The 26,839-nt window shown below is 48.6% G+C and overlaps 1 protein-coding gene and 1 long non-coding RNA gene across 3 annotated transcripts; both read left to right on the top strand.

Annotated features, from left to right (window-relative positions):
• The first annotated feature begins 9,346 nt into the window (after window positions 1–9,346).
• On the top strand, window positions 9,347–23,344 carry RND3 (Rho family GTPase 3). 2 transcript variants are annotated; one of them, XM_085067176.1, is made up of 5 exons: window positions 9,347–9,711; window positions 10,001–10,088; window positions 17,116–17,225; window positions 18,601–18,735; window positions 21,284–23,344. In XM_085067176.1, exons 1-5 carry the CDS (start codon window positions 9,562–9,564, stop codon window positions 21,533–21,535), a joined length of 735 nt encoding a protein of 244 aa, XP_084923302.1. In that variant the 5' UTR covers window positions 9,347–9,561; the 3' UTR covers window positions 21,536–23,344. The 2 variants fall into 2 exon arrangements, with proteins under 2 accessions (XP_084923302.1, XP_084923300.1); XM_085067174.1 differs by lacking the exon at window positions 21,284–23,344 and adding an exon at window positions 20,762–21,262.
• On the top strand, window positions 10,095–16,396 carry LOC146434958 (uncharacterized). Its single transcript, XR_014853559.1, has 2 exons — window positions 10,095–15,427; window positions 15,481–16,396. It is a non-coding gene; the product is annotated as an uncharacterized LOC146434958 (long non-coding RNA).
• Window positions 23,345–26,839: the final 3,495 nt, after the last annotated feature.

Below are 26,839 nucleotides of genomic sequence, written 5' to 3'. Positions count from 1 at the left end.
AGCTGCTGCTCTGCTGCTCGGAGGCTTTGGAGCTGCCAGCCACAAAAGATCCTCTCTCTCCGTGGTGTCCAGGCGTTGAATCCCCAAAATTCACACAGCTGGCAAATCCTCCATCGAGGAAACGTGGAATTCACCAGGCTGGATTCACAGGGCTTTTGGAGAAGTGAGAGATGTGAGCTGGCTTGTCTGGAGCAACCACAAGCTCCAGGTGTGGCTGAACTGGCACCGGAGAAGGGATGCCAACGTGTGGATGCCACCACCCTCCTCACCCAAGCCCAGGGGCTTCCCTGCTCCCACCTTCCAGCAGGATCTCACCCTTTCCCAGCTGCCATTCCTTCTGGAAAACCACTGGAGAATGCCCCAGGTTTTCCTGGGATCTCACCCTTTCCCAGCTGCCATTCCTTCTGGAAAACCACTGAGGAATTCCCCTGGTTTTCCTGGTTTGCACCACGACCCTCTGGCCCAGGATTTGCTGCCTGGATGTTCCCTGCTGAAAAAGATGTGGTGTTGGGATCAGCTCACTGGTGTTTGGAGTCTCCTAGTCCTGGGAATAAAACATGGAATGTGGCAGGCAGAGGGGATGGGAAAGCAGATCTGGAAAGCACCATCTGCTTCCAGCAGCACCCAAGGATCCTTCAGGAAGGACATTTTCCCAGCTGAATCCCAGGCTCCCAGGAGGCTCCAGAGATCTTTGGGAGGTACTGGTGATGAATTCACCCTCCTGCTGCCCTTTTGAGCCTGGGAGCTACTGTGAACCTCAGATAAGGAAAGAGGCACAGAGACATGAACTGGCTTGTCCCTCATCCCGCTGGAAAACTGGCAGGAGAACCAGGAACAGGGCAGGTCTTGCTTCTGCTTGGACCAGAAGGTTCTAGAAAGCTGAACATTCGCCTATTTAAGAGCCTAAAATGAACTTTTAGTTATTGTCAGCCCTCATTGTCATGTTCATTTCCAGAGCAGAAAACTGTTGCAGGACCATCCTTCTCATTCCCCATGTGACATACTTGCAAATTCCCTTTTTTGGGGAGATTTATTGTCCATGCCCTGCTGATTTTCACAGGGATGAAAATGTGGAGCAGTGCTGTGACCCCGAGCAGGGATGGTGACCTCCACTGGCATCCCATTCCCACCAGGAATACCTCCTCAAACCCCCTCAGGAGCACAGGATAATCCTCTCTTCCCACCATTATTTATCAGGCAGCAGGTCAGAAGAGATTCCTGTGCCAGATTTCCCCCCAAAACTGTGAAAACTCTGCACTACTCCAATTAATTTGGAAAACACAGCAGGACAAAAGCCATGTAAGCACGGAGAGAACCAGACCTGGCTTCTGCAGGTATCTCTCTTGATGAGAGGCAATTATATCCTTCTAATTAATTGTTGGCTCATGGCAGTAAAGATCTGACTTGCAGGGACAAGTCAGGAAGAGGGAAGAAGCCCTGGGATGGGAAGCAGCGACGTGGGAGGACGCAGCATTCTTTTCCCACGTCGAGGAGCAGCGGGACGTGTTAATTCAGCTCTGGAATTTCGCTCCCAACCTTTTATGGTGAAAAAATGAGGCTCTCCTTGGACTTTGCAAATACATGTTCCAGCTGAAATCCAAGCTGTGCCTGAAACCCCAGCCAGCAGCCGCTCACCTGGATGTGCTGAGCATGGCATATGCAAAAATTTGGGAATTTTTTCCGCTCCCGGACCGCCCCGTGCGAGCTGATGTCATGGTTTGATCTGAGGACAGGTTCTTAGGGCTCTGTCTTGCCTTCCAGATGAACTGCCTGAGCTGGGTAATTAATTTTTAATGCCTCTGTGGAGGCAATGGGAATTTTGGAGGGATTTGTGCTCATTCCTGCTGCCAGGCTGTTCCTGAAAGCCCAGAAATCCTGGATCTGGCTGATCTGTGGGGTTTGGAGGTGAAGGGATGGAGCAGCAACATCCTGTAGGTTCCCTCCAACCTTTCCAACAACACACATCCCACCAAGCTGGGAATAAAGCAAAGCCCTCACTTTCTGCAGCCTTCCAAGAATTCTGTAATTCCTTCATTCAGTAAATAGCAGGGTAGGGAGAGGAGATTTCCAGCCTTGAATCATTCCTTTGGAAACACCTGACAACAAAACCAGAGCTGGAATTTGTTAGAAGACCAGTTAGGCTCTTGTGAGTCATTTAATTAGAGAGAGGAACTTTCCCTGCCTGTGGAAATCTCGGGGTGGAAAGGGTGTGAAACCTGCTGTGACCAACACTTGCCTAATTAGCCACGCCATGAAGGAAGTCCAGGCCTGTGTGAGATCCATGGATGTTCCCACTTTTCCAGGAAAATCTGCTGAAGTGGGAGAGACCCTCACCATGGCATGGAACCCCCAGATTGCTGATCACCACCACCATCCATCCATCCATCCATCCATCCTGGTGCTTTCCAAGCTCCAGCTCAGAAATTTCTCCTTTTTCCACACACCATCTCAAAGGAAGCAAAGAAACTGAGCAAAGCCTGTGTGGGATCCATGGATGTTCCCACTTTTCCAGGAAAATCTGCTTTAGGAGCTGCTGAAGTAGGAGAAACCCTCATCACAGTGTGGAACTCCCAGATTGCTGATCACCACCACCACCATCCATCCATCCATCCTGGTGCTTTCCAAGCTCCAGCTCCTGGAAATGTCTCCTTTTTCCACACACTATCTCAAAGGAAGCAAAGAAACCGAGCAAAGCTGTGCATTTCATCTTGCTGGCTGCAAGGCAGAGCTGGTGAAAATCCAGGCCAGGGCCCCCGTGACCCAGAAATGTCCTGCTGGACCCGGGGGCTCGGTTTAAATCTCATTTTTGTGCAGCCTCCCTCCGAGAGCTCCGGAGAGCAGCTCCTCCCGAAGCCAATCCCTCGTCAGGGCCGTGCAGGAGCTGCCTCCACAATTTGAGTTAATTAGAAATCTGGGAATCTGGGAGCAAGGGCTTGCTGGAGCAGCTTTTGCTTTTGCAGCGATTGGGAGTTTCCTAAAGAGGAACATTTGCTGTTCTTGTTTTGTAGCTAACCCATTCCTGTGGATCTTGCAGCTCCCAAATCCCAGTAAAATGTTTCTCCCAGAGGATTTCTCCTCTCTGGATTTGCTTTCCAGAAGCTCCAGGCTCTGTCCAATCCTCATTTCTCTGGTTGGCTCTGCTTGGTGCTTTACCCTCATGGATGCCCATGGCCATCCTGCTTTTCCCCCCTGAAATTCCTGAGGTTTTGCTGCAGCTCAGAGCTGGATTAATCCCAGCCTGGCACCCTCCAAGCTAAAACTCCCACAAATTTCACCCACAAATGGTGAAATCCAGCTCAGAACTCATCCCCACAACTTTATGGAGGGAAATGTTGTGCCTGAGGGACAGAAAACAATAAAAAAATCGACGCCTGAGCGCATGAAGAGTTTCAAATGGCTCCCAAAAAAATTCCTGCAATGTTTCCAAGGGTCTGTGCTGCTGTTACTCATTGACCTGGGCAGGAATTACAAATATGTGTGTGCAGCCAGGAAAGCTTTGGGTCACCGAATATTTGAGGCTTGGGCTGGAATGAACGGATGGGGGAGGAGAAACACTCCGAATTTCCTTGGGATAAAAAATCCACCTTGGTGGTGCCGCAGCAGCCAAAAAATGACATTTCTTATTTTGTGCTCTTCAGCAATAATTCCAAGCTGCTTTGCCTTCAGGGAAGCACAGAGGAATGGGTAAGGACATGCAGTACTGACCTAATCCACTGCACTTTTCCCTGGAAGTTGTTCCCAGAGCCTGGGATCAGCCAGAGCTGGGTGAGGAGTGGGGATTACACAACTTCCACTCGTTTTTTCCAGCCCAAAATGGGATTTGAGCAAAAGGGTTTCAAAATTCCTCGTGAAATGAAAGGCACCCTTTGACTAAAGGAAAAAATAATGTTCCAAGTTTATTAGTTTCCTACACATTTCAGAAATTATGTTATAAGTAAATCTTGGAATTGAACATCTCATTAAAAAAACAAAAGGTTAAACCAGAAAGTTGCAAGCTTAGCAGAGAATTTCATCTCAGCAAGCTCCTAATACCAAATTCCACTGAAAACCAAGAAGTTCTGCAAAACAAGCTGCCTTCAGCATATCAATATTTCTGATGGAAAACCATTCTGTCAGAAAATTTTTATGCAGCTCCAGGCTAGAATTCCCTAACAAATACTTTTCCTGTCTCCCCAGCAACTAGCACTGCTGATCCTCTATAAGGAATTTCCATAATTAACCTCCAGGAACCAAAAAGGAAATCTTTTTGTCTGCAGGATATTCTCCAGCAACATCTAGAAATCATTTCACTCCGAGCCAAAGCACAAGAAACTCAATGGGATTTTTCCCATAAATTTCTATGGCTCTTCAGATCTGGTTCAGATCAGAGCTCAGACCCAGATCAATGCATTGCAACTCGGGTGTTCCTTCAAATTCCAGCAGGGCTTTGGGAAATAAAAAACCTCAAAACAATTCTTCCTTGTTGTTGCAATCCAATCCTGTATTGTCATCCAGATTAAGGACTCGCAGGCTTTGATCCCTGTGGATTCAAGTCCTTCCGAAGATGTTTGTGCCGATTTTGCACGAGCCAGGAATGCACAACAGCAGCAGGAATTCAGACAGAATCCTGGGATTCCAGCTGTGGGCCGAGAATGCGGATTTTTGGCTCCTTGTGTGCATTTCTGCTCACTGGAGGCTTTTCCTGCCCCACCATCCCAAGGCAGGGAATGTCCTTGAGCTCCATGTGATTTCATGGATGGCAGAACACCCCCGACGTGCAATTTGTTCTTCCTGCGAGCGCTAACAAATCATAAATATGGAACAGCAGAGCTGGATCTGCACGAGATCCTTGCGCTGTGTTTATCCAGGAGTTCTCCTGGTTAGATGCATTTATCCTGAAGGAATAATTCTGCTGCAGGGAAGGTTTGATCTGAGGAGATTCCCCAGCTGGTGGGATAAGGTCAAACAGACCTTCCAGGCTGCCTGGCTGAACTTGACCCCTTTACAGGAATCTCTTTGTTCCTGAATCCCTGGAATGTCCAAGGCCAGGTTGGACAGGGCTTGGAGCACCCTGGGATAGTGTCATGTTCCTGACATGGCAGGGGAGGAATGGGATGAGTTTTAAAGTCCCTTCCAACCCTAACCGTTCTGGGATTCTAAGAAGTGACCCCAGAGCGTTTCTCTAGCTCCTAAAAGACATTTTTCTACTCCCAAACCATCAAGCTTTACCAGAGGCAGAATTCAGATAAATCTGTGGATAATCCACATAATTTTTGTGGATTTTACAAAGCCTCCTTGGCTGGGTGGTGTGATGGGAAGGGAGTGATCACCTCCCATGTCTCCTCACTTCCCTGCTGCTGCCCTGGACTCCACATGTGCTCCTGGAAAAATCATTTATCCAGCAGATTATCCCTCAGTAAAGGGGAGAGAACATCCCACCTGCGTGTGGATCAACACCTTGGGACAGCCTCTGGATCCAGCCCAGGAGCTGCAGGCACTGCAGGCAGGTTCCCAGGGCTGGCAGCAGAGATGGGATCCCATCCTGCATGTGACTAATATCACCACAGCCAGGATTTTAAACCACCTCGGCCTCTGCCTTAATATCCTGCCTTAATTAAGGGCTTTTAGAAGCATTTGAGCTTTGTGAAAGCTTTGCCCTCAGCTCCTGAAACTTGGAAGAGCTGAGCTTTCTTTCACATCCAAGGCTTAGCACCCAAGGACCTGTCAGTCAGGTGAGGGAGACTCGCTGGTGTCTCGAGCTGATTTTATGGATTTATGCAGTTCCCTCTCAGCACTGGAGTCACAGCCGGATTTCCAAATGCCAAAATAGAGATTATAAGAGTGTCAAGCTTCATTTTGTTTTCACTTCGCAGCTAATTAGCATTGATTTTCATGCCGTTGCTCCTGCATATTATTCCACCGACATCACGGAACGGGAGAGGCTCGTTCTCACCCTGTCACCGTCAATTTTAAACTCTCCTCGGAGCACAAGGACTTTGGGTTTGGCAGCCACAGTTCTGTCCCTCGGCAGGCCTCTGAGCCATCCTTGAACCTGACTTTTCTCGCAGTGAGAATTCCCTACGCCGGCAATGTGGTTTGCGATTTGAAGTCCTAACGGGAAAGTAGCAACGGAGCTCCTTTTCCAACATCTGCATAACGTTAAGGATTGGGAATGATCCGAGGCGGTTCCCCCGCGGGAATTAGCGGGTGATTGTGACCTCGCTGCTTCTCTCCTGTCAAACAGGCCGGCTCGGCTCGGCTCGGGGCATCTCGCGAGGCAGCGGCGAGAAATAATCCCTTTTCATCTGTTAAGAACTGGAATATGACATTGATAAGCCCCGCCGAAGAGATAACAAACGGGTCTGCGTTCAGAAGAACAGCGGCCCTGAACGAGGCAGGGATTACAGAGGTGCAGATGTTCCTCAATAGCTGCTCGTTAAGGTGAAAAAATCGCTCCGAGGGCTCGACGGGTTCAGGGGGAAAAAAAAATTTAAAAATAAAATCAGACGTGATCGTGGAATTAATGACCATCCCCACGTATTCCCACGCTTCCGACACGCAGGAAACGCGCATTTCCTAAGCCGCAAATGTTTGACCTTAAACCTTAATAATGTTCTTTTAATGTGCGTTTAGCTACACACCAGCAGCGAGGAGGAGGGGTGGGATGTGTAAAATCCATGTTTTATGTATATTATTCAATATTTTTCCATGGATGCTTTAGTAGTTGGCATAGCAGGGAGAGAGATCTGGAGGGCAATTTTAGATTTAAATCATTCTGAAACTAAAAGTACTTGTTCTCTGCTGGTTTATTGCAGTCGTAGAAAGTGCTCAGGCAGATTATTTGTGAGGGGAGAGAAATGTATTTTGATATTCCCATGGAATCTTAGATGGGATCAGGAGCCATTACCACGCCAATGCTAGATTGTGTGTGTGTTATTAATATACACATCATGATTTCTGGGATGGAAAGGAGAAACTGTGAAAGGCTCCAATCAGATCTGGGGGAAAATGGGGAATTTGAACGAAGCAAAGCACGAAACTCAGCCCGATAAATCAAAAATCCGGACTGCGTGTGAAAACTCCTGATGGAAACATCAACCCCCACCGCGTTATCCCCGTAGTTATCGAGATGTGGGGAAAGGCATTAAACTTAAGAGTTTGACATGAATAATGGGTTTATGGGGATTAACAGCTCTGGAGCAGCTTCCCCAAGGAATGCCAACGAGCCGGTGGTTTCCAAGGATTGTCCCCAGTGCCCAAAGCACCCCGAAATCCCTGGGGATGGGCTGGGAGATGCTGGCAGCCTCGGGAGAGGAGCAAACCAGCCATGCAGAGATGATATCACCAGGGGCTGCTGATGGAAGCTCTCTGCCCGTGATGAGTAAGGGTTCCTTGGGCGGTAAAGTTTCCACATTCCAAGCATAGCTGGATGTTGGCAGATTTCCCACGGGAGCTGGGGGAGGGGGATGTCTCCTCCAGGACCCCGAGGAGACCAATTCCTCCTCCGAGAAGGAAAGACTAAGGAATTCCAGAGCTCAATCCCACTTTCCTTTGCCCAGGAGGCTGCCATGTGTTCTGGTGTGGAGTGGAGGAAAAGGCAGAAAAACCAGGATTTTCTGCCCTTTGGACAGCACCTGAGAGCATTTACCCGACTGTATTTTTTCCAGATTCATCTCCCGTTCAAATATTGAACAAAAGGGAGAAACTCAGCTTCCTGTGAGCATTCATTTTCCTCACTGCTCATTCCTCCCATTCCACCATGTTTTCCAAAGAGCTTTTAGATGGATGGAGACTGCAAAGGAGCAGCTTTTAATTTAAAAACAAACAAACAAAAAAAAAAATAGAGATGGAAAGCTGTCTGCTCCAACGCCTTGCAAAAAAGGCACACACAGCAAATTTGAGTGTTTTGCACATTGTTTCCAAACAGAAACCGATTCTTTGGAAAATTCATTAGAGATGAGTCATTTGACCAGCGAAATATGTGACACATCGGAACAAACCCCAAGAATATCAGCGCTGAATTTTGAAATGTCATGTTTGGGATTCTCTCGTGTGAGTCAGGGCAACATCTCCCCGTGGTCAAACAGGCACGAGACAGCATCCTTTTTTCAGGATGTTGTCCTTTTTTCAGGATGTTGTTTTAAAACTTGACGGATTGCTCACATTTCAGCCCCGGACTGACACGGGGTGGGTTCATGACCCGGGTGACTCAAGAGATAAGGCCAAGGCCGCACCTTCAGGAAGGCCACCCTGGTGTCCAGCTGCTCTAGGCAAAGCCAGTACGTGATGTTGGAGCCAGGAGAGGTGGGATTTGCTCCAGCCCTGCCTGCTGGCAGCCCCTTTTCCAGGGATTCAGCTGCCACACGGAGCCATGTGGGAAAAGAGAGGAGCACTTGACGAAGATGAGTGCCACGAGCGGCTCACAAACCATCCCTTGTTCAGGGCTCTCCTTTCAGGAGTGATGCTCAATCCTCTGCTGAACCTCAGCCAGCTTTGACTGGGGTTGTGTCCAGGAAGTGAAAAATAGGAGGATGTTGGTGGGGAGGCACTGATGTCTGCTCTGTGGGAGCAGGGACAGGGCAGGGGGAATAGCTGGAGCTGTGTCAGGACATGTTTGGGCTGAGGATCGGGAAAAGATTCTTATTCCCCGGAGAATGGTGGGCACTGCCCAGGCTCTCCAGGGAATGGGCACATTCCCACGGCTGCCAGAGCCCCAGGAGCATCTGGATAACACTCCCAGGAGCGCACAGGGTGGGATTGTTGGGGTGTCTCTGCAGGGCCAGGGCTGGATTGATGATCACTGTGATTCCTTCCTGCTCAGAGTATTCCATGAGTCCGTGCTTCTGTGAGATCCTGACACACTCCTTGTGACTGTATTTTGAGGGAAAAGCCCCTTTGCCCATCATCAGGGGGTAAAGCATCCATCCCTTCTCATCTCTCCTCATATTCCCCCAGCTCTCCTCAGCCTTTTTTAGCCCTTCCTTCTCACCTCATCTCTCATCCCTCCTTATCCCTCCTCATTCCCCTCAGCGCCTCACTCTCCTCATCTCCCCCCAGCATCCCTCATCCCATCCTGAGGCACTGGGCACCCCCCGGACCACCCCCGGAGGCCGCACAGCCGCAAACCCCGCCGTTTCCTTTCCCAGGCCGACATTTTCAGCGAGAATCGATCCGCAAAGCCCTCCTCATGCCCCCATGGCTCTGAGGGCTCCGCGCCCCCCTCACGGCCCCCCCGCCCCGCTGCTCCCGTAGGGGGCGCCCTGCCCCGGCGGCGCGCGGACAGGGGGCGTGGCCCGCGCGGCGGCGGGCGGTGATTGGCGGGCGCGAGGCTATAAATAAGGGCGGGCGGCAGGGGGACAAAGCAGTGAGCGCGGGACCGGCGGGAGGGTGGACGGGCGGCGGCGCCTCCGCGGCTCTGCCTGCTCCACCGCAGCGGCTTCATTGTGTTTTTTTACATTATTTTTGCCTTTTTTTTTTCTCGAGGAACCCGGGTGTGGTTTGTTTTTTTGGGTTTGGTTGTTTTTTTTTTTTTTTTTCCCCGTCTTCTGTTGTGGCCGGCCGGAGGGACTAAAGGGGAGATCAATGAAGGAAAGAAGAGCGAGCCAGAAGTTATCGAGCAAGGCGGTGATGGATCCCAACCAGAACGTGAAGTGCAAGATCGTGGTGGTGGGGGACAGCCAGTGCGGCAAGACCGCGCTGCTCCACGTCTTTGCCAAGGACTGCTTCCCCGAGGTGAGCGGATGGCAGCGGGGCTGGGGTGGGCAGCGGGGCCGGGCTGGGGTGGGCAGCGGGCTGGGCTGGGCAGCGGGGCCGGGCTGGGGTCACGGCGGGCTGGGGTCGGGGGTCGCACTGGGGCTGGGCTGGGGTCACAGCGGGCTGGGGTCGGGGGTCACAGCGGGCCGGGCTGGGGTCACAGCGGGCTGGGGTCGGGGGTCGCAGCGGCTCGGCTCGGCTCAGCTCGGGGGTCGGTGCGGGGCGGCGGCGCTGGGCGCTGGGCTGACCGAGCGCTGTCTCCCGGCAGAGCTACGTGCCCACGGTGTTCGAGAACTACACGGCCAGCTTCGAGATCGACACGCAGCGCATCGAGCTCAGCCTCTGGGACACCTCGGGTGAGCCATGCCGTTCTCGCATCGGGGGGGATCGGGAGGAGCGGCGGCTCTCTCTCGTCGCGTCCTGCCGGGGCTGCTCCTGGCGGCTTTTGGACCAAAAATCCCAGCTATCCTTGGAGGATCTGCTTGGCTGAGGGTGTGGGCAAGGCTCCGGGGAGCGGTTTGTCAGCATTGCAGGGGAATGTGTTCTCACCTGCCTGGCTGGAAGGAGCTTTCTGCCGAGCTCCGGGGGTACCTGAGCTGCTCTGCCGCCTGCAGACCCCGCTCTGCCTTGGAGGAGAGGGAAAAGGTGGTGATGTGCTAATGGTTCATTATTTCAGCTCGCTTTGGAGCTCCTGGTGGCCTCATTAGTGCCTGCTTGGTTTTTTACACAACACACTACTTTTTTTCCTCGGTGTTGTAGAGAGTCTTTAAGGCCAGGAAAGGCTTTTAGGGAAAGCCTTTAGAATTTATCTCCGATTCTCTCGGATGCAGAGGGAGTTATCCTTTCCCCCATCAGGGTTGAAGGTCCTCTTAATTTTTCCAGTTTTCCCTTCAGTGACCGTGCTAGAGAACAGCTCAGACACCTCGGAGGTTGAGGGGTTTGGTGCTTGGCTGGCTCAGCTCACATGTTGAGACAGGAGCTCCCCCAGATCCGCCTGTCGTTGATAATTTGGATAATTGGGCTGCACTCCCAGCCAGGGGGGTGAGTGAGGATGCACCCCAAAATTGCTGCCTCAGTGCTGGGGAGCAGCGTGGGGAGCCAGAGTGGCTGTGCCTCGGGAGAGCTGAGGATGTCCAGGGGGAAATGACACCAGCAACCATTACCAGAGGTGTGGATCAACATCATCTGCAGAGCTGATTGGAAATAACAAAAAAAAACCCGGAGGAACTTGGCAGAGCACACAATCTCTCTCTTGCTCGGGCAGCCTGTGTAGATGGCTCGGGAACGCTGCATTTGGAGCCGGCAGTTTCTCCTCGATGTGACAGCAGTTCTTTTCCCAGGAAGGAAAATGTTAATCCCTGCTTAAAAGAGGAGTTTAGGCGGCGGGTTGGCTTCCCTCTTGCTGTTGAGGAAACGATTCCAAATTCTTGCAACACGATTACTGGGAAAAGGCAGCCTCTGCCCACAACCAGTATCAGCTTTGCTCTGAGCTGAATTTTTTTTTCTTCATCTCATGCCAAGTGAGACTTGCAGATTTCTGGAGTGTGTCTGGTTGGAGCTTTCATGCTGATTACTGAGCTGGCTGGAGCTACGGAGCAAGGGCTCATTAAAAATTAATAGCTATTTTGGAAAATTTTATCTTTATTAAAGCCCAACAACAAGCTGGCAGGTTGGACACGGGAAGGTTTGGAATCTCTATGTCAGAGGCTGGAGACACCCATGGAATGAAATATTCCCTTAGCACTTCAAAAGACAAAAGCAATGGAAGGAAAAAAAAAAAACCAAAAACCACCTGCCAGCCTTTGTCCTGGAACTCAGAGAAAAGGTGGTTGAGTCAGAAGCTTGAGAGATCAAGTGGGTGATTTGTCTGACAGCCCAAGCTGAAGAGGAAACACTTGCAAGATCCAAAGCCTGGTGTTACAAAGCGCTGCTGAGTGGATCCTGTGGCTCTGGGACTCTGGATGTGGAATTTTGTCTCCGTGAACATCCCTTCTCACCCCCTGCAAAAAACCAGCACTGCCCATTCACCCAGTGCAAAATCACAGCAGCAGATAAGAGACAGCAGCAGATAACAGAGTGTTTTAGCCTTATCTGAAAGTCCTGGTAATTTAATTTTTACAAGTCTTTGTCCTGCTCCTTTACTGAGCTGGGAGAGATGTCTGATTGGCATTTTTAAAGCAGGGCTAGATCTAATTAACTTAAAAATACGGCTGATGAACTGCCAGGTCCTGATGGAAGAGCATTGCAACACGGGGGAGGTGATGGCTGCAGTTGTTTGTGGTACTTGAGTATCTCCTGGGAGGGGGGAAAAGATGCTGTTTGATTGAGTTTATTGCACTGTGCTGCAGATACTTCCAAGATGACTCAGTCAGGATTTTGTATCCATCTTTAACTCTCTTCTAACTGGAAGCATTTAACAGCCTTGCCAGTCAGTCCCTTGAATTAAAATTGATAAAAAATTGGATTTTGCAGTGAGTCCTTTGGAAGGAGATATTTCCATTTCCAGCTCTTTTTTGCTCACTGGGAAAATGGGAAGAACTGTGGGAATTGGTTAAAATAGTTGTGTTAGGGTGAGAACAGACCCTGCTGCCAGTTTTGGTTTATAATTCATTCTATACCAACAGTAATAATGTGGTTTTTTTACCAGAAGACCCTTAGGTGTCATGCAGCTGATAGAAAACAGAACATTTTCAAGCTGGCTGTAAATTCGTTGGGGAATTGTTGTTGTATCTTGGATTTGCCCGTAGGAATATGGGGCAAGTAAGAGTGGAATGGGATGGGAAGATTCATTATTCAAACGTCTGCTGGTACTGTCTAGTTCTGCAAGTCATTAGAAGGATTTAAATTAGCCACAGCATTACGGGAAGCACTTGCCAAGTTGAATTTCAATGGGGTTTGGGACTACCAGGCCTCTTTCAAAGCAGGAATGTCTGGTTGCAATCTCACTACACCATAAATTACTGCTCTCTGTGGTAACGTGGGGCAGTCTTGAGCTGCTTGGGAGCTGTGTGCTTGTTGTGTGAGGTGGAATATTAAGTTTTCTCGGGGTTAAAGCTTCATCTTGTTACTTTCAGGGCCGCTGTGAAGAAAAAAATCTGCTTTAGTTGCCTTTATCTACCATCTAATCTGCATTTATCTAGTTTTTTGGCTCCTTCCATTCAAAGTGACTCCTTTGATATTTATATTTCTTGCTAGGACAACAGCAGCTGTGGCTTAGAAATACCATTAATTAGGTGTACATACCTGTGTCTCCCTAAAATGTATTTTAGTTGGTTTTTTTTTTATTGCTTGAACCATAGCTACTCCAGTAAAATAATTCTCAACAGGGCCAGAAATACTTACAACTGCTGGGGATTAGCAAGTAATTAAATCCAGAAGGGCCTTGGAGCTCTAAGTCGAGTTAGTTTTGCTGTGATTTTGACTGTATACAATGTGCTCAGTGTCCATATAGAAACAGAAATTAACTGGAAAGTTTCGTGCTGAAACCTTTCAGTAGAGAACTGAAACTTGGAGGAATTAAAGTTGCTAATTCCCCAAATTCCCTGGCAGTAAGGATTGCAAAGGAAATGCCCAATTGCTGTCTTTGCCTCCCAGTTCTCTTGCTGCTTGGCTGTGTTGAATTCTGTGATTTTCTATGATTTTCTTCCTTTAATTTTCCATCTTAGTCGAGTTTTCCTATTACTTTTACATGGGAATGAATTAGGATTGATAACTGGGAATGCCAAGTCACCTCCCAAAGCTTTCCCTTCGAGGTCTGATCCCACAAAATGCTGTGAATATTGAGATATCTCTGTGCTTGGACATCACCTGCACTAAAAATCCACCTCAGCCACACAAGGCTTTTTTGGGAGCTCAGCAAACCCAGAGCACTGAATCAGCCCCTCGGAGCAGCCAGTGTTTGGTGTGTTTGCTGTGCAGCTGATAATTAGTGAGCCCAAGGCTTTGGGGAGTGAGAATGCTGCTGTTCATCTGCTGTTCTTTCAGCTCACTGGGCTCCAAAAGGCTCCAGAGCCTCATTCCTGATGGCTGCTTGCTGGTGTGTAAATAGGAAAGCCTTGCCTGTCACTGAGCCCTCCTTGCCTGAGGATGTGCAGCTCAACCTGCTGCTGCCTTTGCATCCTCCAGCCAAGCAGCTCTCCCTCATCCAGCACCTTCAAGTAGTGCTAAATCACAAAAAAATTCAAATATCCTTCAGCTTTTAATGATGTCATTCTGTTCTTTATTAAGATAGCAATGTTTAAGCCTGAGCTTGGCATCCCCTGTAGGCCAAACCCAACCATATTGGTGAGGAGGGGTTTCATTTCAGGCTAAAAGCTGAATTTCTGTTGGGCTCTGCGTGAAACATAAGGTTTCAAAAGCAGATCGTTCTTAATGTTGAAAGTATTTCTGGCTGAAATTATGGGAGCTGCCAAACAAATTAAAAAAAGGAGGATTGCAGCTGGACTCAATGTCCAGCACAAAGGATGATAAACTTCAGCCTTATCAGCAACTCCTTGATAAAACCGAAAAACCACCCATGTTGTCCTTGCCAAAAACGTTTTATTTCGCAGGAACAGAATCCCAAACACAAATAGGCTTTTTTTTTTCTCCTCCCCACGAATACCATGGCTCCAATTCCACATTCTCCTTCTGTTTTCGAGGGTTGGCACGGCTTCAAATCTGCAAAGGAACATGAAAAAGAAGGGAGCAGCCTCGCTGGGCTGTGCTGGAGTTGTCTGTTCAGACTTGAGTGAGCCTCATTCCTGACATTCCTGCCTTCTGAGGGTTTCTCTGGGCAAAGGGATGAAAATGCCAGCTTGAATAGGCCTGCACAGTGAGGGCTGCAGCCCCTCTTTATTTGCACAGGAATAAAAGTTTCATTAGTGCTGCTGAATGAGAGCAGGAAATTTCCTTTGTGGGCTCTGCAGCTCCAGGAGTTAAAATGGGCTCTGTTTGTTCTGCTGGGAGAAGAGGTGGGGAATATTCCTCTCCAACCTGCTGAAAGTGCTTGAATTCCAGCTCAGGAGAAATTCAGACAGGAGGGGAAAAAAGGTGGAAAAAAAACCCTCCAAGCCAAGCAGCTCCAGCTGCAGGGGTGGGAAGGAGTCTGAGGGCTGGAGGTGGTGACTGTATATACATAAATACATCTCCTGGACATATATGGGATTCTGCATCCCCACAGCCTGCCGAGTGAGTGAGTGAGCCCATAGGTATGTGTGTGAGGAATGAGTTTCTGGGTGAGGCTGAGCTGAGACTCCTTTCTAGCCAGCAACCATTACAGAGCCTCAATCCTGCCCTCACTTGCTGGAGCTCAGTGCCAGCCAGGCTGTGCTCTGTGTCACCCAGGTGGCTCTTGGTGGCACTTTGTGGCACTTTACTGTATCCAGGATAAAGAACACTCTGGGGCTCCTGGAGAAATCAGCTGGCATTGCAGATCCTCAATCCAGCTAGGCTGTGTTCTGTGTCACCCGGGTGGCTCCTGGTGGCACTTTGCTCTGTCCTCAATCCTGCCCTCACTTGCTGGAGATCTGTGCCAGCCAGGCTGTGTTTCCATGTCACCCGGTTGGCTCTTGGTGGCACTTTGTCCAGGATAAAGAACACCCGGGGCTGCTGGAGAAATCAGCTGGCATTAAAGAATCTCAGTGCCAGCCAGGCTGTGCTCTGTGTCACCCAGGTGGCACTTTGTGGCACTTTGCTCTTGGTGGCACTTTGCTCTGTCCATGATAAAGAACACCCTGGGGCTCCTGGAGAAATCAGCAACCATTAAAGATCCTCAATCCTGCCCTCACTTGCTGGAGCTCAGTGCCAGCCAGGCTGTGCTCTGTGTCACCCAGGTGGCTCTTGGTGGCACTTTGCTCTCTCCAGGATAAAGAACAGCCTGGGGCTCCTGCAGAAATCAGCTGCCCTGGGGCTGCAGGACAGGCTGTAATAGCAGTGCTGAGATAGTGAGGAGTAATTAGCAGCGGGAAATGCTGATGGAGGAGTTAACTCCGGGTCACCTCGCTTCGATTTGTTCCCAACGCGTCGCCGGTGCTGAATTCAGCTGAAATGGGGTGTGAAGAGCCTTTTCTGACAGCTGCCTCTCTGTCGGATTGACAGCATTTACAGAGATGAGCATTCCAATCAAAGCCTTCTCCTTCAACAAATTACCTTCTGCTACCTAGTTTGGTAATGCTTCGCTCCCCATGTGTTAGTCCTCATTTCAAAAACAACATTCCTGGGATTCTTGCCTCCTTCCCGTGCAGGAGAAGCTGGCCAAGTGAAGTCATCTGCGAGTCGTTCACACCATTCCCTGCACGGGCTTGGGCAACAGCCTGAGCTGTCTGTCAGGGAAAAACGGGAGGAATTCCTCTAATCCGGTTAATAAGCTGTGGCCTTGCAGCCAATTAGTTCTGGAGAGCTGGGAAATCGGTGGGATAATTAGCTGATAACCCCCCAAACTCCTGGAAGTTGGGTTCTTGTGGTGTGTGCTCCGTGCTGGGTTTTAGGGTCTGCTGGAGTTTAGTTTTGTGAGGAATATACAGAATTAAGGGTGTGTTATGGCTTAGAAAATGAATTTTAAGTTGCCCAAACCCTTTTGTGCCACTGACCTGGTTTTAAATATCCTTTTAAATCAGCAATCCTCAGGAAGTGAAGCTCAGCACGGCTAAGGCCAAACCAAATGGTTGTTGAGTGACTGCAGCTTCTTAGAAAAAAACAAAGATTGTTTTTTCCTTTTTTTCTCCCCATTAAACCTGTTCCCAGCTTCACCAGATGATTAAAATAAGATTTCTGACTCTGGATGAATTTTAACTCTGCACACCGTGACTGTTGTTAAGGCAAACAGAATATCCCTTCCCAGCCCTGTGAGTAAAACAAACACAAAGAGCAATGCTGTACCTACATCTGTTCCCCCAGATTACCAAACTAGCTTTGATCTTGTTGATAAAAATCTGGTTTATGGGCTAAACATAAACATTTATTGCAAGCTTTATTGGTTTACAGATTAATGAGGCTTTTTGTGACAGATAACTTGCCTGCCTGCCTACAGGAATTGGGATTTTTTCCCTGCTGGAAATCTGTTTCCTGCAACAAGTTCTTTAATTTGAAGCGAGAGTTTCATCTAAAAATTGCCAATGTGACAACTAAAGATGCTTTTTGCGCTTGGAGCTGTTTGTTTTAAATTAACTGCAAGACAAATCAAAACTGAGGAATTTCAAATCTGCTTGGAAAAAGCCTTTTGGAGTGGCAGGATCCTTAAACTTGGGCTGACCTCATTTCCCTCTCGTTCTTGGGATCACCCCCAGCTTTTGGTGGGTGATGGATCACTGCGGGGCCATCGCTGAACTTTCTGAATAAAGCCTGGACGACTGCAGGAAGAGGAAAACAGCAATTAATGAAGATGTTTGTTTGTTTTCCCTGCAGGCTCTCCTTACTACGACAACGTCCGCCCTCTCTCCTACCCGGACTCCGATGCTGTCCTGATCTGCTTTGACATCAGCCGGCCAGAAACCCTGGACAGTGTCCTAAAAAAGGCAAGTATTCCAGCAACCCCTGAGCACAACCCTGCTGGAGAAGCTCATCTTGAAATCCCCGCAGTGCTGCTGTTCCTGCCCTGGAAACTTCCACTTTGTTGCTTTTCATGGAGCGATGAAAGGAGGGTGCTTTGCTTTGAGGTCATTTGTTTGAAAAGGGGGGGGATGTTAATTGGGAGCAAAAACTTGCTCATGGAGCTGAAGTGAATAAATTCTCATTCCTCAGCCCTGAGACAGCAAGGAATGCCGAGGGTGGTGTGAGGTGCTGGAAGGAATTGTCCTTCCCGTGTTCCTATAACAGGATTGGGAAATTCGCTGTGTTGTAGGGATGGTTAGAAATTATCTGCCGAGAGTTTGGACTTTTGCCACGGCCTTACGTAATTTCTGAGCCTGACATCCCGAGGAGCCAGTGACACATGCCTCAGGAAGCCACCAGCAGCCCTTGCAGTGGCACAGCAATGCAGCCCTGCCCCAACCCTTCCCTGAGATCACTGAGCTGAGCTCCAGCACTGCATTTTCATAATCCAACTCGGTGTTTCCAAGGTGCTCCTGCTCCTCTCCCTGCTCCCTGAGCATGACTCAACTGCACACTGGTTTTGGGGCTCGCTGACCTGAAGTTCCTCTTTATTTTTTCTGTAGCTGGGGCCAGTGGTTCTTGTCTCACTGGGATAAAGTGGCTTACAATGCTGTGAATAGCCTGCAGAAAATGCTTTAAAACTATTCTCTCTGTGCCAGAAAGCATCCAGAAGTGTGATTTTTCTGTCCCTGCTATTGTTGGTTATTTAATTCTGCAAGAGATTTTTCTTAATGTGTTTTTAAATCAAATTATAGTGATCATTTGAGGGGTTATGCTGTGAAGTTTTTGGCTTTGAGTTCTCCAGATAACCCTGTAGAAGGGCGAATCCCAATGAATTTATCCCAAATTCTGTTCAAAGGGCTCATTGCTGGTTCACTTTGGGACAGCTTTGTGCAGTTTTTAGGTGTGATTTTGTAGCAATAAACCCACATTTAGCCCTGCTGGTTTTGTGGTTGTAGCAGAGCTGTGTCCCTTGGAGCCACCAAAGGTGGGGACAGCATTCCTGCACCTGGCTGGGGCTGGGTGTGAGAAACAGCAGCTCTGCAAACCTTTGCTCATGCGGGTAAACAATTCATTCCCTCCTGATTAGTAAGCCAGAGGAGCTCAGCAGTGTAGGAGATGGGAAGATTTCACCCTTGGCCAGCTTCTGCTGGAGCTGCTGCCTTCAAAAACCACCTTGGAGGCAAATCCAACCATTACATAATCACTCTTCAGCGTGCAATGTCAGGGTTTGTTAAACCTCTGCTCTCGCCCGTCTCTCCTTCTGATTTAATCACCCCAAAACTTCCCATTTTGCAGTGGAAAGGTGAAATCCAGGAGTTCTGCCCCAACACCAAGATGCTGCTGGTGGGCTGCAAGTCAGACCTGCGCACTGATGTCAGCACCCTGGTGGAGCTCTCCAACCACAGGCAGACCCCTGTGTCCTACGACCAGGTAAGGGCAGCCTCCCTCTTCTCTTTGCCCTCTTTTTCATTTTCTTTGTCCTCTTTTTGTGTCACTAGAACCCTCATGGTGACCAATTTCCCCTCGGGGTTGCTGTGAGTGCAGATTTGCACTTCTAGTAGGGGGTGGAAGTGATTTGGAATAAAGGAAATCCTGCAGCCCCACAACACATCAGAAAATCATCCCTTTAAATATCATAAACTGTTGTCTTCTTGCTTGTAAACTGCTTTTTAGGTGAGTTGTGGAAAAACTTCCTGCTTTTCCATGCCTGCACGCACCAAAAAATGTAACAAAAAGGTGACACATCCTGTTTATTCAGTGACAAATTGGTAAAATTGCTGTCTGCAGACTTCAGATTGCAGTGTGATTCATGTGACTTCAACATCAGGACATTATATTGAAACATAACTTGACCCCAAATCCCTTAAAAATCACCTTGTCCCTCCCTCTGAAGGTGCAGCAAAGCCAGCAGGAATCTTCATTCTTGAGGAGTTCTTTGCCCCTGGGGAAGTGAGAAGTTTGGAGTCAGGCATCAGAGGAGAGAGGAGCTGAGGTGAAAGGGAAAGGAATCAGGTCATGGCAGGGAGCAGGGAAATGGCTCAGGGCTGAACTTCCCTGCATTACTCACTTGTGAGTGATGGCTGGTGGCAGCTGAATCACAGCCTGGTGGCAGATACACCCTGGGGGAGGGACAGTGCCACCTCCAGGGTCACCCCAGGCTCCTCAGCCTGTGCTGGCAGCCAGTTTGGGGTGGTTTATCCCTCGTGTTTTCCATGCCAGCAGCTCCTCCTGTGGGGTTGCTAAGGATGCAGTGTGTTTACACTGGAAAATTGCAATGTGTAATAAAATCACTGAGTCTTTCCAAGAGATGGATCAAAAATCTGCTGGCAGGTGGATATTTTTTTCCCCTGGATTCCCAGCTCAGCCTGTACCCCTGAGGAGCAGCAGTCAGCTGAGCACAAGGTACACAGCTCCTTCTAAAACCCCCTAATCCAGCATGAGATCAGAGCTTTCCCATGGCTCAGGAAGCTCTGGGAGGATCAGGACAGGCTGGTGACACACTGCAGCCTCCCCATTCCAGGGAGTTACACCTGAGCAAACACTGCTGGGGCTCAGCTCAGTGCAGGGCTGAGCTGTTGAACTGTGGGCAGGGCAGCTCCTGCTCCCTTATCAGCCTCTCCCTCTGGGCATTGATAAGGATTGGTGCCATCAGCCTGGCACTGCAGCAGCACCCAGGAGGGGCTGGAGGCAGGCAGGGCCCTGTGTGACAAGTGACACATCAAGGACGTGGTTGGGGTTTCGTAACTTAGTAAAGATTCATCCCTCTGGAAGAAAATTCCCCTGGAACAACTCCCACTTTTTCTCATAATGCTGTATTGTGTGCCAGCAGCAAAATCCTCCACGCAGTGCTGGGCTATTGTCATCTGTCACATGGTGGGTTGTTTGCCTCGTGCTGCTGGAACAAATATCCCTGCTTTGACTTAAAACCAGAAAAGAAGAGCTCCTATAACCCCTCATGTCCCTTTTCCCTTTTTTCCCCTGTTTTTCCCTGTTCCCCTGGCTGGAAGTTGATAAAACTCTCTGCAGCCAGCAGCCCAGAGCTCATTTCCCTGGAAACTTTGCCCTCTTCCAGGGACTCTGCCCCAGCTCAGGGCTGCTGGTTCTTCCCTAAGGCACAGAGTACATTTTCCAGAAATCTGGAAGCTTACCCAGGAGATTTGTGGATACAATTAAGGTGAAACTGCTGACTAGACCCCCCTCAGAGTCTCCTGGCTTTTTGCAGTTTTTTCAATCCCTGAGCTCTCCCAGTTTGTGTTTATCAGCACAGGAGATAATTCTTGGACGCTTATTTATTATATTTATTTACTCCTGGAAGCAAAGCTGTGTTTATTTCCCCAAATCAGCTGCTGGAGTTTTGGGTTTCCCTGGGAAGCAGTGTTGAGCTGGAATTGTGATGTTCACTCAGGCTCTCTGCACAACTTGGTGTTGATCACAAGTTCTTTTTTTTTCCCCTCAGGGTGCAAATATGGCCAAATGGACAAATAAGGGCTCCTGTACCCCCTCATGTCCTTTATCCCTTTTTTTCTCTTTTTTCCCAGTTCCCTATCAGGAAATGGATAAACTCTCCCAGAGCACATTTCCCTGGGAACTTTGCCCTTTCCTGGAGCTGTGGCAGGGCTCTGCTGCTGGTTCTTCCTTAGGGCACAGAGTTTCTCTTTGGAGATTTCAGCCTTCAGTGTGGAATCTGCCAGATTTCCCAGGAGATTTGTGGATACAATTTAAGGTGAAACTGCTGACTAGGTCCCCCTGAGAGTCTCCTGGCTTTTGCAATCCCTGAGCTCCTCTTCTCTCCCAATTTATATTTACCAGCACAGGAGACAAACAAATATCCAAACATCAACTCCTCCTGCAAGCAAATCTCTGCTCATTTTCCCCAAATCTTGGGTTTTTTTGCTGAGCTGGGATTGTGATGCTCCCTCAGGCTCTGTGCACAACTTGCTATTGATCACATGTTTTTTTTTTTTTTCTTTCCCCTCAGGGTGCAAATATGGCCAAACAGATTGGAGCAGCCACATACATCGAATGCTCAGCCTTGCAGTCGGAAAACAGTGTCAGAGACATTTTTCACGTCGCCACCCTGGCGTGTGTGAACAAAACAAACAAAAACGTGAAACGAAACAAATCCCAGAGGGCCACAAAGAGGATTTCACACATGCCTGGCAGGCCAGAACTGTCCACAGTGGCCACGGACTTGAGAAAGGACAAAGCAAAGAGTTGCACGGTGATGTGAAGGAGTTGGGATTTCCTGGAGGAGGAGGAGGAGGAGGAAGAAGAGGATCCAGGAGGGGTTGGAGCTCGATGAAGTCACAGCCACGGGGTGTTTAATGAGGGCTTTGCCAGTGCTTTCATGGAGATTTCTCCTGTTGTGTGAGACTGTTCTGAAGGACTGAGCAGCGCTCTTGAAGAGAGGTGGCATCAGGAATTCCTGTTGAAGACAATGCCAAAAAAATAAAAATAAAAATAATAATAATCAAAGGGAAAACGTTTGAATGTGCTGAGAGAAGAGAGAGTGATTGGGAAAATAACCCTGCAGAGGAGAGATGTCATTGACAGTGCTTGTTTCTTTTAGTAACGCTCTGCTCCTGGATGCTGCCACTTTGATTTCGTTCCATTTAATGGGATTTTTTTTTTAAATGAAGACATTATTAATACACCCTTCTCATTAAGGAACTATCCCCGTGACCTTAGAGTTGGTTTCCCAAAGGATATGATCTCATTTTTTATTTTGTTTTTAGTAGCTGATTGTGAAAATGGATAAGAGGACGCCGAGACCTCTGTGTCACCTGGAGGGAAATTGGGGAAAAGTCTGGAGTTTTGCCTTCCTGATCCACGTTGGGGATGAAGACAACCGTTTGAGGATTCCCAGGATTTCCTTGGAAACGAGATGGATCAAATTTTGGGGGGGAACATCCAGCTCTGAGGGCTGTGCCTCGGCTGCTCCTCGTTGTGGTTGTGCTGTGGAAATGGTGACCAGTCCTGGTGTTCTGTGTGGCTACTTTGCTGTAGGTTCAAGTGGAAGGTGCTGAGAGCTGTGCTGGCAAATGATCCGTGATTTTTTTCCAGCCCTGATCGTTCCTTAAGCCTTACTGCCCACCTGGGGAAGCCCAAAAAATCCCCTGGGCTTCTCCCAGGAGCTGGAGGAGCCCAAAAAAATCCTGGAGAAAGCTGCACACAAGGGGCTGCTCCGGGATGGGGTTCACTGCAATTGTTGGTTGGTGCAAAATAAAATAAAAAAAAAAAGAAATAACCCCCAAAAAATCTGCAAATGAGCCAACAGAGCCTTTTGTGATGCTCCTGCTTTTGGGGCTGAAGAACTGTGAGGCCTTAAGGGGTCCCCAGTGGGAACTGGATCCTGCCCTTAGTTTTAGGATTAACACGAAGTATTCAACCCCAATCCCGAAATGGGGTGAACTGGTTCAGTCCAATCCCTTCCTGCTGGTGTTACACTGAATAAAATCAGCTTTTTTTTCCCCCCATGGTTTGCAACTCTCCCTGACCCGACAAGCTTCTCCCAAAGGAAGGAGACAAAGCTCTGCCCAGGTTGCTTGTTGCTGCTGGAGGACAAGCCTTTCATTCCCGAGGGTGATGCTTCGTTTTTGAAGTGTTAAAAGCTCTGCTCACTTGTGCAAAGGTAAAAGATTAACTCCTAATTAAAGCTCGGTTCTGTGTGTTCCCAGCACTTTGTTTCATCTGAGAAAAGAATTAAAAAACCAAACCCCACTCCCCCATTCTGGTTAGTTCCCACCAAAAAAAAAGACATTTTTGATCACCATAATAAGCTTTTAACTGATGCAACAGTGCTCTTAGGGCAGTATTACAAAATAGCTGGTAAGTGCTTCTTTCTGTATTTAAATATTGTGGAAAAAAAATAAGTTATAACTGTTATAAAGCAGGACATTCATTACTTTTGTTTTTGGTTTTTTTTTTTTAATTGTTGGCGTCACTTTGTATGTTTGGTTAATGTTTCTGCAGTATTTATTAAAATACAATTTTTTTTTTCTTTGAATTAAAAAAAAATGGAATTTTCTTGTAGTGGAAACGGCCTTTGTGTGTTAATTCATTAATAATTGTGGATATTTAATATTATTTAATATTATTATTTATTAATAATTATTAATAATTCATTAATAATTTTGGGGCATAATTGTGCAGAGCTCCAGGAATGGCTGGGATTTGAACAGGAATCTTTCTCTTACAACAGCCTTTGGGGCATTGAATTTTCCACTGTGCTGTGGGTTCTTTCTCTGAGTTGTTCCCCAAAAAATGCCAGAGGAGCAAAGCAAACACCTGGGGGTTGCTTTGCTTTGCCTCCCAAGCTGAATTTCCGAAGATTTTAGGTTGGTTTTGGCTATAAATGCAGCAAAACTCCTTCCCAGCCCTGGCATGTTTGTGCTGCTGGCACCACTGGGACATCCTGCCAAGAGTTGTCCCAAAATAATCTCATTTTGGGCACCAAACCTGCAGCTCAGTCCTTCTCCCCATGGAAATCCAGGCTGGAAAACTTGGAATTTTCTCCCTGTGCTTCTCCATCTCAGAATTCCCAGCTCCTTGGTACAACCCTGGTGGTTCTTTGCCATTCCTAACGACCCAGCAGGTGCTGTAATTAACGAGCGAGGGGTTAATTAATTAATTCCCCTCCCTGCCATTGCCATCTGAAGGTGTCCTGGTTGAGCTTTGCTGTTCCCATCTGTGCCAGGCTGGTGATTGCTGGATTTCAACCCAACTTGTGGGGTCACTGATCCCAAATGCAGTCAGCAGGAACAGATCCATTTCTCCTCCCAGGACCTGGAATTTCTTCCCCTAAAAGATATTTATAATTTTTTTCGGTTTTTTGGCCTCTTTATGCTGGAGGAGCAGCTGGGCCACTCTTCCTCCTGGTGGTGTTTTTGTCTTCATCCCCAACTTCATCCCAACCCTTGTGGTCTCTTCCTGCTTTTCCTGGGATTTTCCACAGCAGGAAATTCTGCGTGGATTTCCTCTCTGAATTTCTGTGTGAAATTCTTCTCTGAGTTGCTGTTTCCAGGCTTCTGGGAAGAATGAGGAATAGTTTAGGACAAGGAAATGTGCCTTCCTGGTGCCTCTGGTGTTACTTTTGAGATTTCCTGGAATTTTGTAGGAATTTTGTGGGAATTTTGTAGGAATTTTTGACCCTTTTGGGGTTTCATGGTGCTCCTCTGTCACTCCCAAGTGTGGTTTCCTCACAACTCAGATGGGGTGGAACAGGAAAATGCTGTTAAAGGACTCAAATCATCTCCAGAAAGGAGAAAAACTCAAATTTACCATGCTGGAGTTGGGCTGTTTGATGGATATTTAGGGTGTTTTTCCACCCACATTGGTGGTGGCTTAAAGCTCTGTGGTTATTTTGGGACTTTTTGGTGGATTTCGATGAATTTGGGGTCAGGTGCTGCCATTTCTTTGCCTCATCCTCATCCCATCCTAAGGGAGGAATTATGTGCTGGAAAGAAGTAATTATTCATTCCAGGATTATTTGGTTTCTCCCTACAAACTTTTTATAACAAAAAAACTTTGTTATAAAGATTTTTCCTGGGAATTCCCCACCTCATCCTTCTCTCGTGCAAACTTTCCTGAAAAAGCCATGGAGAGGTTGGAGTTGGAACAGCAGCTGCTGCCAGTTTGTGAGCTCAGAGTACTTTTTGTATTTTTTTTTTCTAATTTCTGGCACCTCCTTCAACTCCTTCACCTTCCCAGCAGGTCCTAAAGTGCCCAAAATGCCCTTGGAGCCTCAGAATTCTTGGGATCTGGTGCAGGAATGCTGTGCTGGCAAAGGAGGAATGTTCTGCCAAGTGTTTTTAGATGAGCTTGGAGGATGAGGGATGAGGAGAAAAAGTGACCATTTTACTCATTTTACCAGCAAAATGTAAAATACAGAGGTTGGAGGTAGCAGTAACCCCCTGTGGGGTGGAATAAAGGGGATTTCAGTGGATTTGTCATGAAATAATAGTGATAATATTTAATCATATTAAATATTTCCAAGTGGGAGGTCAAGTGCTGCCCTGTGAGCCTGGAGTTGTGGCCTCAGCCAGGGTCACCTGCATTTTTTTGGGAAAAACCCCAAGAAAAGCTTCATCCTCAGCACGAGGAGCCTCGACTTGAGCAAAAACCCGAAATGAAGGAGCAGCAGGATCAATAAACACCATGGTGGCTCCAAGGATTGCAACCCAGGCCAGCAAGGTGGTCCAGGGGGATGCTGATCCACCTGCGAGTGAATCTGCCGTGATCAACAGCCTGGGGCACCTCCAGGGAGGTGGCACATGTCCCCGTGTGACCTCGGGGTTGGGGACAAGGTGACACCGGCCAGGAAAGCGCTGGGAGAGGGAAAGAGGATGGAGCTGTGTGTGAACCTCACCCTTTCCCCTCTCTCTGTGCCTCCATGGCCTGATCTGGAGGGCTGGGAATGTGTCCCTTTCCCTGGAAATGTGTTCCCTCTTCGGGAATGTGTCCCCATCGTCGGGAATGTGTCCCCTTACCCGGAAATGTGTCCCTTTCCCTGGAAATGTGTCCCATCACTGGGAATGTGTCCCCATCGTCGGGAATGTATCCCCTTCTCTGGAATGTGTCCCTTCCCCTGGAAATGTGTCCCTTCTCGGGAATGTGTCCCCTGTTATGTCCCCTCCTCGGGAATGTGTCCTCTTCCCTGGAAATGTGTCCCCATCATTGGGAATGTGTCCCTTCCCCGGAAATGTGTCCCCTCCTAGGGAATATGTCCCCTGGTCGGGAATGTGTCCTCTCGTTGGGAATATGTCCCCTTACCCGGAAATGTGTCCCCATCATTGGGAATGTGTCCCTTTCCCTGGAAATGTGTCCCCATCATCGGGAATGTGTCCCCTCGTCGGGAATGTGTCCCTTCCCAGGAATATGTCCCCCTGCTCGGGAATGTCACCTCTTCCCGGGAATGTGTCCCCTCCTCGGGAACGTGCTGATGCCATCGAACCCCACGATTTCCCAGACAGCTAAAGCACCTCGAGGGGCTGCAGGGCACTTTCTGTCCCCAAGCCCAGCACCTCCTGAGGTGGCTCTGCGCAGTTCCAGGTTTCTCCCAGCAGAGCCACTAACCTCATCCCGGCTGGGTTGGATTCAGGAATTGCCTCAGAGCAGACAGTGAGTCATTCCTCGTCTGGCATGTAGGGAAATCTCCTCCCCGCGAGCTGCGAGTGCGGGGTGGGAGCAGAGTGTGAGTGACGCGGGGATGTGGCACTGCCCTCTGCCCTGCCCTGCCACCCTCTGCTGCTGCCTCACGGGCTTGTGGCTTTTATCTGCTCGGGGGGACTTGGGGTGCTCCTTGTTCTTCTCATGAGGAGTTGGGTGATCTCTGTCCTGCTCAGGAGATGATTTTGTGCTCTCTGTCCTGCTCAGGAGATGATTTTGTGTTCTTTGTCCTTCTCATGAGGTTTTTGGTGCTCCCTGTCCTGCTCAGGAGATGATTTTGTGCTTTCTGTCCTGCTCAGGAGGAGTTTTGGTGCTCTCTGTCCTCAGATGATGTTTTGGTGCTCTTTGTCCTCTCCAGGAGATGTTT

The sequence above is a fragment of the Lichenostomus cassidix genome, chromosome 7, assembly GCF_008360975.1.
Source record: "Lichenostomus cassidix isolate B80296 chromosome 7, HeHo_3.0, whole genome shotgun sequence".
Lineage (NCBI taxonomy): Eukaryota > Metazoa > Chordata > Aves > Passeriformes > Meliphagidae > Lichenostomus > Lichenostomus cassidix.
This window is presented reverse-complemented; position numbering and strand designations above follow the sequence as displayed.

What these genes read in the sequence shown, in the direction of transcription:
- RND3 (XM_085067174.1), top strand. Translation starts at nt 9,562, where the DNA reads ATGAAGGAAAGAAGAGCGAGCCAGAAGTTATCGAGCAAGGCGGTGATG. An exon ending in TGGACAGTGTCCTAAAAAAG is followed by an intron (nt 17,226 to 18,600) that starts GCAAGTATTCCA and finishes CCCATTTTGCAG; the next exon opens with TGGAAAGGTGAAATCCAGGA. An exon ending in CCCCTGTGTCCTACGACCAG is followed by an intron (nt 18,736 to 20,761) that starts GTAAGGGCAGCC and finishes TTTTCCCCTCAG; the next exon opens with GGTGCAAATATGGCCAAATG.